The sequence below is a fragment of the Protopterus annectens genome, chromosome 12.part0 (assembly GCF_019279795.1).
Source record: "Protopterus annectens isolate FY-2018-M chromosome 12.part0, PAN1.0, whole genome shotgun sequence".
NCBI classification, from domain to species: domain Eukaryota; kingdom Metazoa; phylum Chordata; order Ceratodontiformes; family Protopteridae; genus Protopterus; species Protopterus annectens.
The window spans coordinates 1,171,306,898-1,171,325,927 of NC_056746.1; the positions used below are offsets into that span (position 1 = coordinate 1,171,306,898).

Below are 19,030 nucleotides of genomic sequence, written 5' to 3' on the forward strand. Positions count from 1 at the left end.
GGTTTTGCAGAGAATAGGGCATATATGACTGGGTAGTAATACTAAGTGTTGCACAACCTTGTCAGATAACCTTGGATCTGAAGTAGGGACTTCATTTGTCAGCAACCTGTGGGTCTTGAATCCGATATCGGATCCGAGCCGGCAATTATTTATACAGCTATAGATCTGAACTCCTAGCTCCTCCCCTCACCCATAATCCCTTGCCAACCCCAATTGACCTCCGATCTAGTTTGCCGCTTTTAGAAGAGACAGCTGGATTGCAGAGCTCCTGGCGACTTCAGATAAGTTCTTCAAAAAACTTCTTTAAAACAAAAAATCTTTCCCTTTTAATATTGCGTGTGTGTTTAGGTTCCCTTTAGGTTAACTTTTACCTCTCTTATTTTATTTTAGTGTTCCTCCCCTCGCTGGTCGTAGTGTGTGTGTTGTTCGTGTTTTGGGGCCTGGAGTGCGTGTGTAGCCTTTCCCTTGTGAGAGAATGTCAGAGGCCCCAAAGCCAATTTTTTCTAAGTGCACCGAGTGTGGCCATAAGCTTTCACCGGCGGATGGCCACACTCTGTGTGTTCGGTGCCTTGGGGTTGAACACCTGTCTTCTGGATGCACGATTTGTGCAGGGTTCAACCTCAGGGCACTGAAAGAGCAGAGGTCGAAGCTGGTCCTGGCGGGACTTTTGCCCCTGGAGTCGGCTACGGCCTCCGCTACTCCCGTGGCACCTCCCCAGCCTGTGGTAGTAGCCACTCCTGCCCCCCCCCCCTTCCTCCAGCCGGGACTCAAACTCCTGCCAAAGTGCTGGAGGATAGGGAGGCCAGGAGGGAGAAACGGAGGGAGAAGCACCACAAGCGGTGGGCCGAGGCCTCCGCTTCGGGCCCCCCCAGCTAAGCGGGCTTCTCCCTCCACGGCTTCCAGGTCTCCTCCTCGGCTCCGATCACCTTACTTCTCCCCGGGACCAGAGGAGGAGGAGACCCGATCTCCGTCGAAGTCATCGAGGCGGCACTCCAGGCCTGCCTCGGTGGCCTCGTCGAGATCCACCTACAGCCTGTCTGACGCAGACTTGGACCGGATGATAAGGTTCATCCAGGCCCAGCTGCAGATGGGAGTGCTCCTGCCCCCCCCTTCGGGGGGGGAGCTCGACACCCTTTTTGCTCCGATAGCTCCTTCTCCTACCCGCTTTTCGGGTTCGGAGCGCTTGGAGCCTGGGGTGGGTCGGCGCCGACAGTACTGGGTACTTCGGATCCGACCCTGCCCTCGAGTCTGTCGGTTCCATCGTCGGATCCGACCTCTCGGAGCCGTGGCCCGAGCTTCGGATCTGAGGGATTCGGTGTGCCTTCTGCTCCGTCCAGGTCGGAGCACACTGATCCCTCTGATCCGATGGTCTCGGCGCCGGTTCCAATCCCTTCATCGGATCCGAGTGGGAGTCTGCTCTCTGAGCCCAGGGAGGGCGGCTCCCCCTCGGCCTTCGATGTAGTGGAGAGGGCTCTGTCGAGAGCATCCAGACCCCCAGCCCTTGTCTCGGCTCCGCCCTGCACTCCCTCTCTGCTGGGTCAGGCTTCCATCACCTGGCCACAGGGACAGCCTGCTTCAATGTCCCAGGTTGTTCCTTTGGAACAGGACATTGCTGGCGAGACCTCCTCAGACAGCCCCCCCCCCCAGGAAGTGCCTCGCAAGCCCAAGTATAAGAGGAGGCACGTGGACTCCCCCTAGTCCTTAACGGAGGACATGGACTTGGATGAAGGGGAAGGCTCCCCAAGATCACCCCCTGAGGATGTCTCCTTTGGAGACATCATGGAAATGCTTAGGCTTGGGGGGGGGGTGGTCTGCCCCCAAGGCTTCCTCCGATGAGTCCGTGTTCCTGGAGGCATTCGAAGCAGGCCTGTCAACCTCTTGGGTGTCCCCTCCGGCCGACCCCCTGGTGGACCTTGTGACCACTAGGGCGTGGAAGGAGCCGGACACTGTGGAGCCTATTCCCAAGCGCCCGGGCAGGATCTTGAGCCCCCCCCCCCCCGCAGACCATCCCCATTGGAGCAAGGGTCCCCCTGTAGATGGAGTCCATGTCGGCGGAGGACAAGCAATTGTACTCCACTCGTATGGCCACTCTCAGATCTGTTTCCAACACCTCTATGCGGCTTCTGTCTCATGCTACTGAGGGAGCCGCTAGAGCCAGCGGAGCGGGCCTAGTGATGAGGCGCCAGGCCTGGCTCCGACATTGTGACTTCGCAGAGCCCTTTAAGGCGTCCTTTGCGAATGCCCCCTTTGATGGTTCTGCCTTGTTTGGCAAAACCATTCGCGAGACACTTGTCCAGAGCGAGAAGGATGGGAAGACGCTGTCTGCCGTCGGAGTCCGCTTCTCTGCTCCCCAGAGGTCCTTTTCCAAGAACCAAAAGGGGCAGAAGAAGATGTGGTTCCGGAAATCCATTCCCAACCTGCTCCGGACAACCAGTCCTTCCGTGGCAGAGGAGGACAGGGAGGATGCCGCCCTAGAGGCAGAGGGGCACCGAGAAATTTTGGGTCCAGAGAATCCTTCTCTGATCGGCCCACGCAACAGCCCTGAGGGGTTGCCTGACTGCTCCACTCTGGAGGCAGTCGGGGGGAGTTTCTCGAGGCACATGGCGGCATGGGAGTCCATTACGTCAGACCGCTGGGTGCTTCGGATTATATCCAGAGGTTACAAAATCCCTATGTTTCATGTCCCCATACTCAAGAACCTTCCCTGATGTACCACCCGATCAGAGGGAGGCTGCATCCGCAGAAATCTGTCAGCTGCTCGAAAAAAGGGCCATCCAACCCGTCCACCCAGACCAGCTCGGATTAGGGTTTTACTCCAGGTTCTTTCTGGTGCCAAAAAAGACGGGGGACCTGAGACCAATCCTAGACCTCTCCCTTTTGAACCTGGCGGGGTAACCAAGGAGAAATTCCGAATGGTCACTCTTCAATCCATTCTCCCCCTGTTACGGGAGAACGACTGGATGTGCTCTATAGACCTCAAGGATGCGTACTACCACATCTTAATGGACAGGCAATCCAGGAGGTTTCTCCGCTTCCGGCTGGGAGCCAGCCACTATCAGTTCAGGGTCCTTCCCTTTGGCCTCACCACAGCCCCCAGGGTGTTCACCAAAGTCTTAGCAGTGTTAGCGGCCCACCTGAGACTCCAGGGAATGCAGGTCTTCCCGTACCTGGACGACTGGCTCCTGAGTGACCGCCCCAACAAGGTATCTACTCTGCTCAGCCAGAGATTTTTTTCTTCGCCTAGCCCCCCGGTTAGGCGTTACGATCAATATGGACAAGTCCTCCCTTGCTCCAACACAAGTGATAGACTTCATAGGGGCCAGGTTAGATACAAGAAGTCTTCGAGCCTACCTCACTTCGGAACGACTACACAACCACAGTCTTCATGTGCGGGCCATCCTCCAATCAGAAGCTCCTCCCGCGGAATTGGTCCTGAGGACACTGGGCTCTATGGCAGCGGCGATTACTCTTCTCCCATACGCTCGCCTAAACATGAGGGTGTTGCAGTGGACCCTTCAAGTGCAGTGGTCCTTCCAGCTTCTCCCTCTCCACCACCCTGTCTCGATCAGCAAAGCTTGCAGGAGGGCCCTGTTATGGTGGCTGCATTCCCCAGACCTCCATACAGGTCGGCCCTTCTGCGCCCCACCTCCCCTAGTCACAGTGACCACGGACGCTTCTCGCCTCGGGTGGGGGGGGGGGCATTGCTCAGGCAGAACAGTCCAAGGCACATGGAACGACTCAGAGACCTCCCTGCATATCAATGTTCTGGAGATGAGGGCAGTGCTGTTAGCGTTGCAAGCACTTCACAACCTTCTTCCGTCGGAACCATTGCGATACAGACGGGACAACATGTCGGTTGTCTGGTATATCAACAAACAGGGGGGAACCAGGTCTTATCCTGTATGCCGAGAGGCCATGAGCGTGTGGGAATGGGCGATCTCCACCAACCGCTTTCTAATCGCAACGCACATTCCGGGACGGTCCAACATCCTGGCGGACAAACTCAGCCGCACTATTCTTTCCCCTTACGAGTGGTCTCTCAATTCCCGTGTAGCGAAGCAGATTTTGGTAAAATGGGGGCAACCCTGCTGCGATCTTTTTGCCTCTCCCTCAAATACGAAATGCAACAACTTCTTCACCTTGATTCCCCCGACAGGGGAAGCCCCAAGAGACGCTCTAGTGCATGCTTGGCCGCCCGGTCTACTTTATGCCTATCCTCCTCTACCCCTGATGCTAAAGGTGTTACAGAAAGCCTCTCGGTTGGGGAGCAAGATGATCCTCATTCTGGCCTCAACAAACTTGGTTCCCTTACCTGTGGTCTCACTTGGTGAATCCTCCCTGGATTCTAGATCCCAGTCCGGATCTGATTTCCCACCCATCAGGATTACCGACCCCGAATCTGGACAGCCTGAAGCTAACAGCTTGGCTGCTCCAGTTCCACTCTTAATTAGGACTCCCGGTATCTCCTCTCCAGTCAAAGCCATCTTGGTGGCAGCGCATAAACCTTCCACCAGGAAGGTTTACTGCAGTAAATGGAAGTGCTTTTCCGTTTGGGCGGAGCATCATAATGTGGACCCCTTTACTGCTCCGCTGACGTCAGTTTTGGACTTCCTTACAGGGCTTTTTCATCAAGGGGCTAGCTGTTCGACAGTCAAGGTACAATTGGCAGCCATCTCACATTACCATGTAGGTCACGAGACCGGTCCCTTGATGTCAGCTAAACTATGTAAAACCTTCCTCAAGGGTACCTTTTTGCTTAGGCCCCCGATCAGAGAAGCCATACCCCCTTAGGATCTATCGCTAGTTCTTCAGGCCTTGACTGCTTCCCCCTTTGAACCAGCTGCTTCTGCTGATCTTAAATACCTGTCTTGGAAAACAGCTTTCCTTGTAGCCATCACCTCTGCGAAAAGAGTTTCAGAACTTCAAGCTCTTTCTGTAAAACCCCCTTATTTGGTTTTTCATCAGGATAGTGTACCTCAGGACCAATCCATCCTTCCTACCTAAGGTGGCCTCAGAAACCAATATCAATCAGTCCATCAATCTCCCTGTTTTCTTCCCTAATTACCAGAATAAAGGAGAATACAAGCTGCACTCGTTAGATGTGCACAGGCAGCTGCATTTCTATATTCATAGAACTGCTGGTCACAGACAATCTGATCAGCTGTTCGTCTCCTTTTCTAAATTCCATTTAGGTAAAGCTGTTTCGAAGGTCACCTTATCACACTGGATTTCCCAATGTATCCGTCTGGCTTATGAGGCTTCTGGGAGGTCCGCACCTCAAAGGGTCCGTGCTCACTCCACCCGTTCTATATCTCCTTCTATTGCATTCAGATCTAGAGTCCCTTTGGATGATATTTGCTCGGCAGCCACTTGGGCCTCATCTCATACCTTTATTCACCACTGCAAGCTGGACGTCACCTCCAGAGGTAGAGCATCCTTTGGCTCCGCAGTGCTCCGGAACATCCTTCCATGATGGCTGCCCAAGATTCAGGTAGCTGGGGACTCTGTCCCACAGGTTGCTGACAAATGAAGTCCCTACTTCAGATTTAGAAGTTATGTACTCACCATAACGTTCCATCTGAGTAGGTGTCTTCTTTTGTCTGCAACCATCCCCCCCTCCTTCCCCCTGGCCTTCAGAAGACTTAGTATTATTCCTGCCTTTTTCCTTTTTGGGATACCTTTTCAGGTATATAAGAGGGCAAACTTGATCTGAGGTCAATTGGGGTTGGCAGGGGATTATGAGTGAGGGGAGGAGCTAGGAGCTCGGATCCATAGCTGTATAAATAATTGCCGGCTCGGATCCGATATCAGATCCAAGACCCACAGGTTGCAGACAAATGAAGACACCTACTCAGATGGAATGTTATGGTGAGTACATAACTTCCAATTACACGTCTAGCTTTCTTTGAGTTTTGTCAGTGTTTTTAATGTTGCTGTTTTCAGAATTGACAGTTTTCTGCAGATGTTTGTGCGGTAATACCTGGTTATAGCAGAGTACGGTAAAGCGGCAGTGAACTTCATCCCATGACCCTTTATTTAACTCTGTATCTCTACCTGCGTACTCTGAAACTGAGTAAATTGCTAAATCAGAACTGTGCTCTCAGGTTGTCCTTGTAACAAAGTGCTTATCTAGTTGATTTACTCTGGTAACAGATTAACAGCACTACAAAAAGTAACACTTGATGTATTAAAGCGTAATAGTGGTAAAGGTGGGCTGGTAGTAGTGATCAGTTTTGTAACTGAGCTTTTTCCAGAGAAAAGCTTTAAAAATACGTAGTTTAAAATTAATATGCCAGTGATTGCTTTTTCAGCCAGTGATTTCATTTTTGTACTATATGCCATCATTATTTGTTTTTAATTAACAATATACAAGGATTTGTGATCATACGTATAGGTTTATAGGTGGTGGTAAGGAAATTTAAAAATAAACAGTCTTGATAAGAGTTTCAGAATTTATTATAACACACGTGTATGAAGACCCAACAGTTATAGGTGTGTCTCCCCGAACTAATAAACTCAGATCAGTTTATAGAATTACAAAACCGAATTAATAACATTTAGCAAACAGACCACTGTCATCAACCAATCAGAGTTGATGCAAGTCGATACTTCTATTCATTAAGACATTATTATGTTTCACTATATTACTTGCATATAGTTAACATCATCTACAGGAACCCTAGTAATCACTTTCCTTAAAAATAGAATTATGATTGCTACAAGTTTAATTTTCTCATGAGAGGAAAGGAAAATTACTGATCAAGCATAGATTTTGATACTACTTCAGATACATAATGGAATTTGCTTTTTAAGCTATTGTCAGCAATAATAAAGCAGATACATTTATTTTTTGCTTTGGTTCACATATTCCTGGGCATGCTTGTTTGTTTACTGCTTAAAAGATTCTGCCGACATGGTTAAACTTTTAGTCATGCACATTGGCAACGTACAACTTCCTCTTCTTTCCAACGTGCACGAATCATTTTGCAATACATTTTTCAACTTTCCTGTTTTATATTTTCCTTCACAGTGGTTACTAGGCTATTGGCACAACAGCCATTTTAAGCCTAGCCAAGCTTACTCTAGATTTACCAAAATTTTACTGACTTGTTACTATGCCAAGGAATTTTATGGTTACAATATAGGCTGTACACATCACATGGATGCCAAACAGGGGGGTAAGTTTGTGATTTCTCATTCATTAATTCATGTTATATTTGAGTAGCATTATGGATGAGCTTTGCTTCACATGGATGGGAAGCCTATTCCAGAGGGGGTACATTCTGAGATCCATACCTGTCTCTCCAGCATGTCCTGTTTGTGTCACAGACAAGGTTTAGGTCCTTAAAGCTGTATTTTTGATGCTGTTTTGCAGATGTGCAATAACTCCGTAAGTGTGAGATCAGAGGTTGCCCTGTAAGCTAGGCATAGATTGCTGCACAGCAGTCTGTAGGAGTACAGAGACGGGGCTTTTGAGATGGTCTGCATAGAATCTTAATTTACATTATTTCTTTTTGTAGCCCAGGCAGTTCCAGTCACACTATTGATCTGTCAAGAAGAGACCAAGTAAGCAATAAACATCCTTTTTGATTGATAAAACCAAGTATTCAGTGTGCAAAAATGTATCAAAAGAAGTAAAATGCAAGGCATTTGTGCAGAATTAGACAATTTGCACAAAGCATGGTGTAGTAGTGCAGTCTGCTATCCAAAGGAAACCTGTAGTGGGAGATTGCCTGTTCTATGCCATATATAGAAAAGCTAAGCAGTAGTAAAGATTTTGTAATGGATGGAAATAGTCACACCACTGGGAAGCAGGAAATGTGAACTATTTTTAATTTTGCGTTATGTTGTGCTATACAGTTGCACCCTTTCAGTAATCTCCAACAAGGTCTTCTGATATCTTGCGTCACTGATTTTGTAAATAACATTGCATTTAACTGTTACTGTGTAATTTTCCAAGTTGCTAGTCCTTTTTTCATATTAATACAGGTTATCAAAAAATTCCAGATTTTTGTAAACCATTATATCGTAGAAGTTGTTTGATTCATCCTCCATGTTAAGTAACCTGTTTTATATGGCAGGATTCACAGATTGTTGCTTCATTTAAGCCTTTTTCTGTTGTAGACTTTGTGCATCTTGGGTGAGAAGTGTGGGAATTTCCTGAGAAGCCGAGTAACCAAAGATGTCCTTCCTAAACTTAGCAACATGTTACAGTCTCATGCTTCAGTGAGCATCAAAGCAGGACCACTTTATACTCACACATTGGCGTACAAGCTTCAGTTAACTGTACTGCAAGGTCTAGGTACTCTCTGTGAAAAACTGGATCTAGGTAAGTCTCCAGAAAAGTCAGTAGTTTCTAACAGTTTAATTTTAGCTGAAAAGGATTCCATTGCGAATTTCTTATTCTGATGTAATTTTCATTCATTCTTCAACCTGTGGGTTTGGATCCGAACTTTCGATCTGACTCAACTGCTTCTGTACCTTAGAATCTGACTCTTGAGATCCTCCTGTACCAGTAATGCCCCTGTCCTCCAGATTACCTACGATCTCATTTGCAGCACTTCAAGCAAGTTGGGATTTCCTTCTCTTGCAGCTCCTTGTGGGTCGTGAATGAATTTACAGTTTAAACTTAAAATTTTTTTGGTTTTGGTACATTTCTGTCACACGTTATCCTCTTAACTTTTGTTTTTATTTTTGGGTTTCTCCGTCTTCTAAAAATGTATATACTGGCTGGTATAGCTCTTTCCTACCATTGTTGGTAGTTTTAAATTTTTTTTCCCCTTTTACTGTTCTTTAAAAAAAATAATAAATATTATCTGTAATTTCTCTTGTAGAGTGTTGTGAGTGAGAAGTCTGATAAGCCAACTGGATTCAAAAAAATGCACTTCCTGTGGGCACAAGATTCCACAGTCTGATGCCCACAGGGAGTGCGTGTATTCTCTGGATCCCAGTCACTTAGATGTAAATGCCAACATCTGTGTGGGTTTCAGTGCCTGAACTATTAGTGTCTGTCACAACAAACTAATTTTGAAAGGCCTTCTCCCTCAAACTACTGCCTCTACATCTAGATCTTCTAAGGAACCAGGAGCTGAAACCCCCACTAAAAAGCAAAAGGAGCCCAGAGAGCACAGAAGACACCCTCCTGCCAGTCTCCAAAAAGGGCTACAACTTAGCCACCAGCCAAGACCTTGAAATTGTCAGATCTGAAATGGTTTATGTTAAGTTGTCTATCTAGCCTTCATTCTTGTTGGTTGGGTTTGGAGCTGATCCTCGGCTCCGATTCGATCATCTTCAAAAGCTCGAGAGCTGCATACTGGCTCGAGGCCACCCCATATCCCATGATGCCTGGCGCTAGATACCCAGATCTCGTTTGCCGCTTCTGTGAGGTTGTCTACTGGCTCAGGTCGTATATTTTCATTATTTAATCGTTTTTGATCAATATTGATAGCTCATTAGTGTAGATTGTTTAGACTAGTTAATCTTTAGATAGAGATACTTGTAGTTTTCTTTTTCAAACTTCCCCATCCCTTCAGAAAACTCGTTTTAGTTAGTTTCCCCCTCCCCCCTTCTCTTTTCTGAAGTAGCAGTTTATGTATCCTTCACTGTTTTTGGGTGTGGTAACTTTGTGTGTGTGTGTGCTTTTTTATAGTTACTATACTTAAGTTGTAATAGCGGTGTATTGTGTGTGGTATCCCTTTTTTAAGTATGTCCAAGGATACCAAGGTGTCCAGGTTCAAGAAGTGTGATTCATGCTGTCAGAAGATGTCTCTGACAGATGGTCACACTTCTTGTCTATTGTCTCGCCGCAGTGCACCTGCAGGACCCTTGTTCGGTTTGCCATGCCTTCAACCCAAGAGTCCTGCAGGAGCGTAATCCTAAGTGAATTACTCAAGCAGGATTCACTGGCAAAGACTCAGCCCGTGAAGGTCTCTAAACCACCAAAATCTTCGGCTCCCAGTTCGGAGCTGTCGATGGGTGAAGCTGTTTCTTCAGCCTCGGTTCTGGCCGGAACCGATTTACCTGCCTCCCAGTCTGTTCCGACTCCCCCTTCGGAGCCGACTGGGAGTCTAAAGAGTTCTAGGTCTCCCTCCCTGGAGTCTATATGCTCGGCTCCGAGGTCTTCTCTGCTCCAATCGGAGCACAGTCATCGATCCCACTCTTCTTGGTCCTCAAGACTATCCAATCATGACGTGGAGAGAGTGGTCAGTAGGCTGTTAAAATCGCAGGCCCTAGCAAAAATGTTGTCCAGCCCCCCTCATCAGGTGTCTGCTCCATCCATATCTGCTGTTATTCCTCCTCCAACTCCTTCCTTGAGCTCGGAGCCGGAGTTCATTGGGATTCGAGTCGTGGAACCGTCGGCACTGATACCTTCTGCTTCGGTTCCGTCGTCCGCTCCGATCACTTCTTTGGTACCGTCCATGGAAGGATCTGGGTGCCAAGACTCCCTCATCGGCTCCGAGGGGGGCGAGTGGCATCAGACCCTTGTCTGACCCCGTTCTCCCTCTCGGAGCTTCGGCGCAGGTGAGCTCTGTTCCTACATCGGCTTCGGAGCCGTCCCCCTTGGTGCGGAGAGGGATTCCGGTCTCTTCGGAACCGGAGCCTTCTCGGCATCTGAGCAGGGACGCCTTCAAGGTCATGAGGAGCATGCTGGCTCCTGAGTCAGCTCACGATCATCCCACTGGCTCCTCCCACTATGGTGCCTGCGTCTGCCTCTGTCCCTCCTCCAGACCCCAAGCGTGGAGAACCAACGCTCCAGGGCACCCCCTTGGGTGTATCTTCCTCTTCCAAGGCCTGCCCTGATCATTCAGAGGAGCCACCTTGTAAGATGAAATGCAAGAGGAAGCATGTTGACTCCCCTGAGTCTGTCACATCAGATACCAACTTGGAGGATTCAGAAGGGTCCCAGAGATCCCCCCTCTGAAGATGTCTCCTTTTCAGACATCCTTGAGATGCTTAGGCAGAGGGGGAACTGGACTACCCTAAGCCCCTTCGAGGATGAGTCTGTATTCCTGGACGCGTTTGGTTCCCGACCTTCCACCTCCTGGGTGTCTCCGTCTTTCGACCCACTCATGTCCGTGGTGGCTCGGAAGGCGTGGTCGGCTCCAGACACAGTGGAACCAGCCCCCAGAAGACCTGCTAAATTCATAACGGCACCACAGGATAAAAGGTATCCCTGTTGATGCCATGGTGGTAGCGGCGGCCACGAAGAAGGAGTTGGCTGAAACTTCATCTGTCCATCCCCCTAACAAGGAGTCCAGGTCGATGGACAGATACGGGAAGCGGATGTTCTCTTCAGCGACTTTTTCTATGAGGTTTCTGAATTACTTGTGCCACTTTACCCGCCTTCAAAGGGATCTCCTTAAGGAGCTCGGATATACCCTCCAAGATCCATCAGCTGAGTGGGCCCGGGCTAAGGCAGCCTCCCAGCTGGCGAGACTTTTAATTCAGTGGTGAACTCCTCCATGAGGCTCATTTCTTATGCAGCCGATGGTGCGAGTAGAGCCGCAGGCACAGGTGTTGCTCTAAGGAGACACGCTTGGATGCGGCTATGTAACTTTGCGGAACCTTTCAGAGCGTCTTTCACCAACGTTGGATCACAGATGAAGGACACCCTTTTCCAGGTGTGAACAGGAAGGCAAGACTCTCTCTGCCGTGGGAGTCTGTTTTTCCACTCCTTCCAGACCGTATCCCAAAGGTCAGAAGAGCGGAAAGATGTGGTTCCAGAAATCTCAGGGAGCCTTGCCGGACATACGTGGTGACATCCAGTGGCAGAGGAGGGAACAATAACAGACGCCGCCCTCGTGGCAGAGGGGGTCTGCAAAACCAGGGCAGCAGGGAATCCTTCTCTGAGAAGCCCACCCACCATCCCTGAAGGGTTGCCCGACTGCTCACCTCCGGAGGAATTCGGGGGAAGATTATCACTGTACCCAAGAGCGTGGCAAGACATATAACTCGAGACAAATGAGTACGGTCAGTTATATCCGGAGGCTACAGAATACCCTTCATTCGCACTCCCGTAAAGTCATACAAGTCCCTTCCAGATGTTCCACCCAATCTAAGGGACCAAGCAGTACAAGAAATTTCAGAACTACTAAGAAAGAGCCGTCCAGCAAGTCCCAGCAGACCAGCAAGGATCCGGAATTTACTCAAGGTTCTTTTTGGTACCAAAAAATACAGGAGACCGGAGACGCATTCTGGATCTCAGCAGACTGAACAGGTCTGTACAAAGAACCAAGTTTCGGATGGTCACGCTACAGTCCATTATGCCCTTTCTGGGTCAGGACAATTGGATGTGCTCTATAGATCTTCAGGATGCGTACTACCACGTCAAAATGGACAGACGCTCCAGAAGATTCCTCCACTTCCGGCTGGGAGCCAGCCATTACCAGTTCAGAGCTCTGCCCTTTGGTCTCACCACAGCCCCCATAGTGTTCACCAAATGCATGGCAGTAGTTAACGCTCACCTGAGATGGCAAGGATTCCAGGTGTTTCCATATCTAGGCCACTGGCTCCTTACTGCTACCACCAAGCATCACTTTCTGCGAGCCAGACTTCACTATCAACACTTGCTCCAGACAAGGTATCTCAATAAATTTCAAAAAGTCTGCATTGTCGCCCTGTCAGTCTATCACCTTTATAGGCGCAAATTTAATTACAAAAGACATGTCAGCGAGCCTTCCACCAGACAGGGTATTAGTGATTCGTCAACATATACAGGTCTTATTAGCATGCAAGGGAATTTCAAGCCAGGTTTGTCCTTCAAACTCTAGATCTCATGGCAGCATCTATCTTACTTGTTCCTCTAGCTCGTTTTCACATGAGGATCCTCCAGTGGCTGCTATTTCACCCAATGGTCGTTCCAGCAGCTTCCCATGTCTCACATGATTATGATCACAGAAGCATGCAAAAAGCACCTTGCATGGTGGATGGTCTCCACATCAGTACCCCTAGGCAGACCATTTGTACTTCCCCCTCCAGTTGCTACGGTTACCACGGATGCTTCCCTGATCGGGTGGGGGGGGGGCATTATCAGGGCAGGACAGTACAAGGCACCTGGCAACCTCACGAGTACCACCTGCGTATAAACATCTTGGAGATGAGGGCCGTGCTTCTAGCGCTGCAAGCTCTACAAGACTCTCTTCCTACTGGGACCATTGCAATTCAAACGGACAATATGACAGTAGTGTGGTACATCAACAAGCAGGGCGGAACCAAGTCCTACCCCCTATGTTGAGAAGCACTCAGACTCTTGCAGTGGGCGATCTCTTCCCAACGGTTTCTGATCGCAATGCACATCCCTGGGAAGTCCAGTGTCATAGCAGACAGACTGAACAGAGCAATTCTCATGCCTCACGAGTGGTCTCTGAATCAAGTAGTTGCAGACCAGATATTCCGCAAATGGGGCCAGCCTTGCTGCGACCTTTTTGCCACCCTCTTCAACAGCAAATGCAACAAATTCTTCTCTCTCCTCCCACTTCCCGGACATTCCCCCAGAGATGCTCTAGTCCATGATTGGCCTCAGGGACTTCTTTATGCATTCCCTCCGTTTCCCCTTATTGCAAAACTGATACAGAAAGCTACCGTTTTGGACTGCAAAATGATCCTCATTGCTCCTTACTGGCCTCGACAAATATGGTTCCCATTCCTGCATCATCTTCTAGAGCAGCCTTGGACTCTGGACCCAGTTCCAGACCACCTGATCCATCAAGTCGGGAGGGCTGCACCAGTCCCTGCAATCTCTCCAGCTCGCTGCTTGGTTGCTCCACTTCCAACCTTAGCCAGGCTTCCAGATATCTCCCAGTCTGTGCAGGAAATTATTTTATCATCGCACAAGTCTACCACTAGAAAAATTTACGCTAGTAAGTGGAAACGTTTTTCTTCCTGGGCAGAGACTGAGTATAGACCCCTTTTCAGCCCCTGTACACTACATTTTGGATTTTCTTGCAGAACTCTTCATTCTGGGTCCGCTTCCACTACAATTAGAGTTCAGTTAACTGCAATTTCAAGTTTTCACATTGGCCTGTCAGGAAATAATATCATGTCGCACAAGCTGTGTAAAGCCTTTCTCAAAGGTACCTCTCTGCTCAGGCCTCCAGTGAGAGATCCCCCACCTCAGTGGGATCTAAATTTGATTTTAGCTTCTCTAATATTGCCTCTCTTCGAACCTGCAGCTTCTTGTTCCCTGAAGTTTTTGTTATGGAAAACTCTCTTTCTGGTAGCCATTACTTCAGCCAGAAGAGTTTCGGAACTGCAGGCTCTTTCTTCCCGTCCTCCGTACCTAGTGTTCCACAGTGATAGGGTTGCTCTCAGGACGAATCCTTCCTTTCTTCCTAAGGTCTCTTCAGAAAATAACTTGGATCAGTCCATAGACCTCCCTGTGTTTTTTCCCAACCACTCCAACGGGGCGGAATATAAATTGCATCAGTTAGATGTTCACAGGCAACTACGCTTTTATTTACATAGAACTAAGGACATCAGAAAATCAGATCAACTTTTCCTTTCTTATGCTGAGGGTAAACAAGGTCTTCCAATCTCAAAAGTAACCTTGTCCAGGTGGTTGACTTCTATCATCACATTTGTCTATCAACTGAGGAATAAAGAATTGCCTGTTAAACCAAAAGGTCACTCCACCAGAGCTTTAGCCACTTCTGTGGCCTTTCAGGCTAGGTTGCCCATGGAATCTATTTGTGCTGTGGCTACGTGGGCCAACCCACATACTTTCATTTCGCATTATAAGTTGGATTTGGTTTCCAGGAACAGAGCTGATTTTGGTTCCACTGTTCTGAAGAGTTTGTTCCGATGAGCCTCCCAGGTTTTTAGGTGCTAGGGACGCTGCCCCAACCAGCACGAATGAAGGCGAGATGGACAACTTAACATAAAGAAGTTATGTACCTACCATAATGTTCCATGTTAGTTGTCTTCTTGCCTTCTTTCTTGCGTCCCACCCTCCATCCCCTTATCCTTGTAGACCAAGAAGAGTTCATTATAGTTTTTTGTTCGCTGGCTGAGTCTTCTCTGGCTATTCCTTTCTGTCTAGTAGCCTGTCTGGAGGTTTTATATTTTTCAGGATATGATCCTTTCCTTTATTATGTCTGCAGTTAGTCTTCCCAAACGAGATCTGGGTATCTAGCGCCAGTCATCATGGGATATGCGGTGGCCTTGAGCCAGTATGCAGCTCTCGAGCTTTTGAAGATGGCCGAGTCTGAGCCGAGGATCGGCTCCGGACCCAACCAGCAAGAAAGAAGGTGAGAAGAGGACAACTAACATGGAACGTTATGGTAGGTACATAACTTCTTTTTATTGACTCCTCCTCAACATCAAACTTTTATTTCCTCTTGGAAGTCATTTCTCCAACTTTAAGGTCTTCCTTTCTTCAGGGAACACCTCAGAAACCTTTCAGATCTCACTCCACTTCATCCTCTGCTAGATTATCCCGGAGTCTTTTTGAAGCAGAGATGGACAGGTTGATGAGATTTCTCTGGGCATAGATACAGATGGGGGGTTTGCCTGCGCTGCCCCCCCCCCCCTGGATCCATGAGCCACCATCCCATCTTTATACCATTGACAACTCCTTCTCCGAACAGACGACCTGCTTCGGAGCCCTTGGATCCGGAGGCTTCCAGAACTGATGCATCGGATCTGATGGCCCTTCCATCTTCGGCTGTGGTGACTTCTGTGATCCAGTCGACTCCAACTTTGTTTGTTGCATGGTGGATCTATGATCCAAAGCATCGGCTTCAGATCCAGGGGAGTGTCCTCTGCTTTAATGTATTCAGAGCCGTTGCTTTCCCTTGGAACCTTGGCGCTGGATAGCTCTGCTCTGACTCTTCCTTCGGGGTGTGAGATGAGATCCATGGGGATCCGGGGTTGTCTGCTTTGAGAGCTACGGCTACGGAGGGTCTGCCAAGGCCATCTCCAGGTCCTTCTGTATTCGAAATGATGGAGAGGGTGTTCTCCCAGCCAAGAATTACTTCAACTCTACCTCCTTCAGATCCTACTCCTCTTCTGACGTCTGCACCTGAGCCTGCTTGTCCTCCATCTCAGGGACAGCCAGACCCTAAGAGCTTCCAAATATCTCTCCCTGTGGAGCTCCCCCTGTCTTCTAACATCTCCCCAGAACATCCCATTGAGGAAGTCCCTCGAAAGAGACTGTTGAAAAGGAGGCTCCTAGATTCTTGTCAGGAAACTAAGATACACACTTTGATGAAGGGGAAGGGTCCCCAAGATCTCCACCTGCTGCTATCTCCTTTTGAGACATCCTTGAAATCCTACATCAAACAGGTTTTTCTACCCGAAGCCCTTCCTCAGAGGAGTACGTGTTCCTGGAAGCTTTGGGATGGCCCATCTGCATCTTCAGTGACCCCTCCTGCGGATGACCTTATAGACCTGGTTTCCCGCAGGGCATGAAGGAGCCAGACACAGTGGAGCCCATACCAAAGGGTTTAAAAAATCCTCAATCCCCCTTCAAATAAGCAACACTGGACAAAAGGTATCCCTGTAGATGCCATGGTTGTTGCGGCAGCCACAAAGGAGGAGCTAGCTGAACAGAGCTCCGCTGTCCATCCCCCTAACAGGGAGTTTTAGGGCTTTGGACATGTTCAGGAAGCAGGTGTACACGTCAGCGACCTTCGCACTGCAATCACTGAGTTACTTGGTTCACATTATCAGTTTGCGGATGGATTTACTAAAGGAAATCTCCAACACTGCCTCAGGGTCCATGTCTCAAAAGGACCAGAAAACCTTTTCCTGAAGAGTGGCCACCCTACAAATCTTGAATGTGTCCATGAGGTTAGTCTCACACATTGCTGAGGGCTTCTCAAGGGCCACCAGTTCAGGCATTGTCATAAGAAGACGTACTTGGATGTGACTTTGCGGAACCTTTCAAGGCATTGTTCATCAGTGCTCCTTTTGATGGATTATCACTGTTTGAACCAACTGTGAAAGATTCTCTCTCTCTCCCGATGTGAAAAATATGGGAAAACCTTGTTTGCCATTGGAAAAGCGTTCTCTATCCCACAAAGACTGTTTTTCAGGAACCATTGTGGAGGTAAAAAATTGTGGTTCAGCAAGTCACAAGGGCCTTTCCAGGATTCACAGGGAGAGTTTTCCCCTAGAGACCGAAGGAAAATAACTGTATTGGTAAATGCTGTGCACATGGTAGAGGAGATCCGTAAAACTAAGGGTCTCTATTCCTTCTGGGACAGATCTTTTCAGTGCCCCTGAGCAGTTGCCAGACTGTCCTTTGTCTGGAGTCAGTTGGGCGGCACTTATCCTTACCCCTGAATGCCTGGCTCACCATTACAAATGATCGTTGGGTGCAGAGGATCATATCCAGAGGATATTACATTCCCTTTTATAAAAATACCATTCCAGAGAAAAATCTCCCCGATGTTCCACCCAATCAGCAGGAGTCAGCAGCACAAGAAATCACAAAGCTGCTAAACAAAAGTCATCCAGAAGGTCCCACCAGACCAAACAGGGTCCAGAATCTACTCCAGGTTCTTTTTAGTGCCAAAAAAGATGGGGTACCGGAGACCAATCCTGGATCTATCCTTCCTAAACAAGTCTGTAAAGAATTCAAAATTCCGGATGGTCATGGTATCCGTCTGTTCTACCTCTCCTTCAAAAGGACTACTGGATATGCTGAGTAGATCTTTAAGATGTGTACTGTCGCATCAGAATGAACAGGTGCTGTCAAAGATTTCTCCTCTTCTGGCTGGGAGATGGTCTTTATCAATTCAGAGCTCTGCTGTTTGGTCTCTCCACAGCCGCCAGGATGTTCACCAAATGCATGGCAGTAGTAGCAGGTCACCTGCGATTGCTTGGATTCAGAGTGTTTCCTTACCTGGATAACTGGCTCCTGACTGCATTAACCAGGCATCTGTTTTTCCAAGCCAGGGATTATCAGCTTCACCTAGTGAATATTTTGGGAATCGCAGTATATCCCAAAAAGTCTCAACTACAACCAGTTCAAGTGATAGATTTTATAGGGGTGCATCTAGACACACTCGACTGCCTAGCCCTCTTACCTTCAAACAGAATTCTGTCCTTGAGATTACATATCAGACAAATCTTAGCCAAATTAGTTATTAAAGCATTAAGTTCGATGGCTGCCACTATAACATTGGGTTCTACAGCTCGCCTACACATGAGGATTCTTCAGTGGACTCTAGCAGTTCAGTGGTCCGTAGACAGCTACCCTTTGAATCATCCCATCAAGCTATCTCAGGTGTGCAAAGACTCCCCGTTGTGGTGGCTCCACTTGAGGGATATAGATGGACATCTGTTTATTCTTCCTCCCACCCATCACCACGTTGACCACAGATGTATCCCCAGTTGGGGGGGGAGGGTGGCATTACTCGGGATGAATTGTTCAAGGCATGGGGTCAACACAGGAGACCAATCTGCATATAAATGTTCATGAGATGACAGCGGTACTCCTAGCCTTGCAAGCCCTATGGCGTTTTCTTCCTGTAGGGATTGCAATTCAAACAGACATTTCCATAGTTTAGTACATGAACAAACAAGGTGGGATCCAGATCTTATTCCCTTTAAGGAGCAGTGAGAGTTTGGCAATGGGTGATGTCTTCCATCCGCTTTCTAGTAGCAATGCTCATTCTGGGGAAATCCAACATCCTAGCAGACAGGCTCAGCAGAACCCTTCAGACGCCTTACAAGAGATCAATAAATCAGTCTGTGGCAAACTTGGGCTTCTTCAAATGGGGTCAGCCTTGTTGCGGTCTTTTTGCATCCCTTTCCAACAAGAAATGCAGCAGCTTCTTTGCCCTGATCCCTGCTCAAAGGCAGTCAACGAGAGACTCTCTTGTCCATGTTTAGCCCTCCAGTCTCCTTTACTCTTATCCCCAGATTTCTCCAGAAAGCACAGAGTTTAGTAAAGTGATGATCCCTTGTGGCTTCGACAGGTTTGGTTCCCCTTTCTTTGGTCTCGCCTGAAGCGTCCTGCCCTGGACTCTGCACCCAAGTCAAGACCTCCTTTCTCACCCTTCAGGACATACTCACCCAGATTTGA

At 48.3% G+C, this 19,030-nt stretch overlaps 1 protein-coding gene across 2 annotated transcripts in view; it reads left to right on the forward strand.

The window, feature by feature from the left end:
* TTI1 (TELO2 interacting protein 1) overlaps window positions 1-19,030 on the forward strand; it is a 532,791-nt gene that overhangs the window by 290,161 nt on the left and 223,600 nt on the right. For both annotated transcript variants that reach the window (XM_044090198.1, XM_044090197.1), the window contains exon 6: window positions 8,125-8,329. In XM_044090198.1, the coding sequence (XP_043946133.1) occupies window positions 8,125-8,329 (205 nt within the window). The remainder of the gene's footprint in view (window positions 1-8,124; window positions 8,330-19,030) is intronic.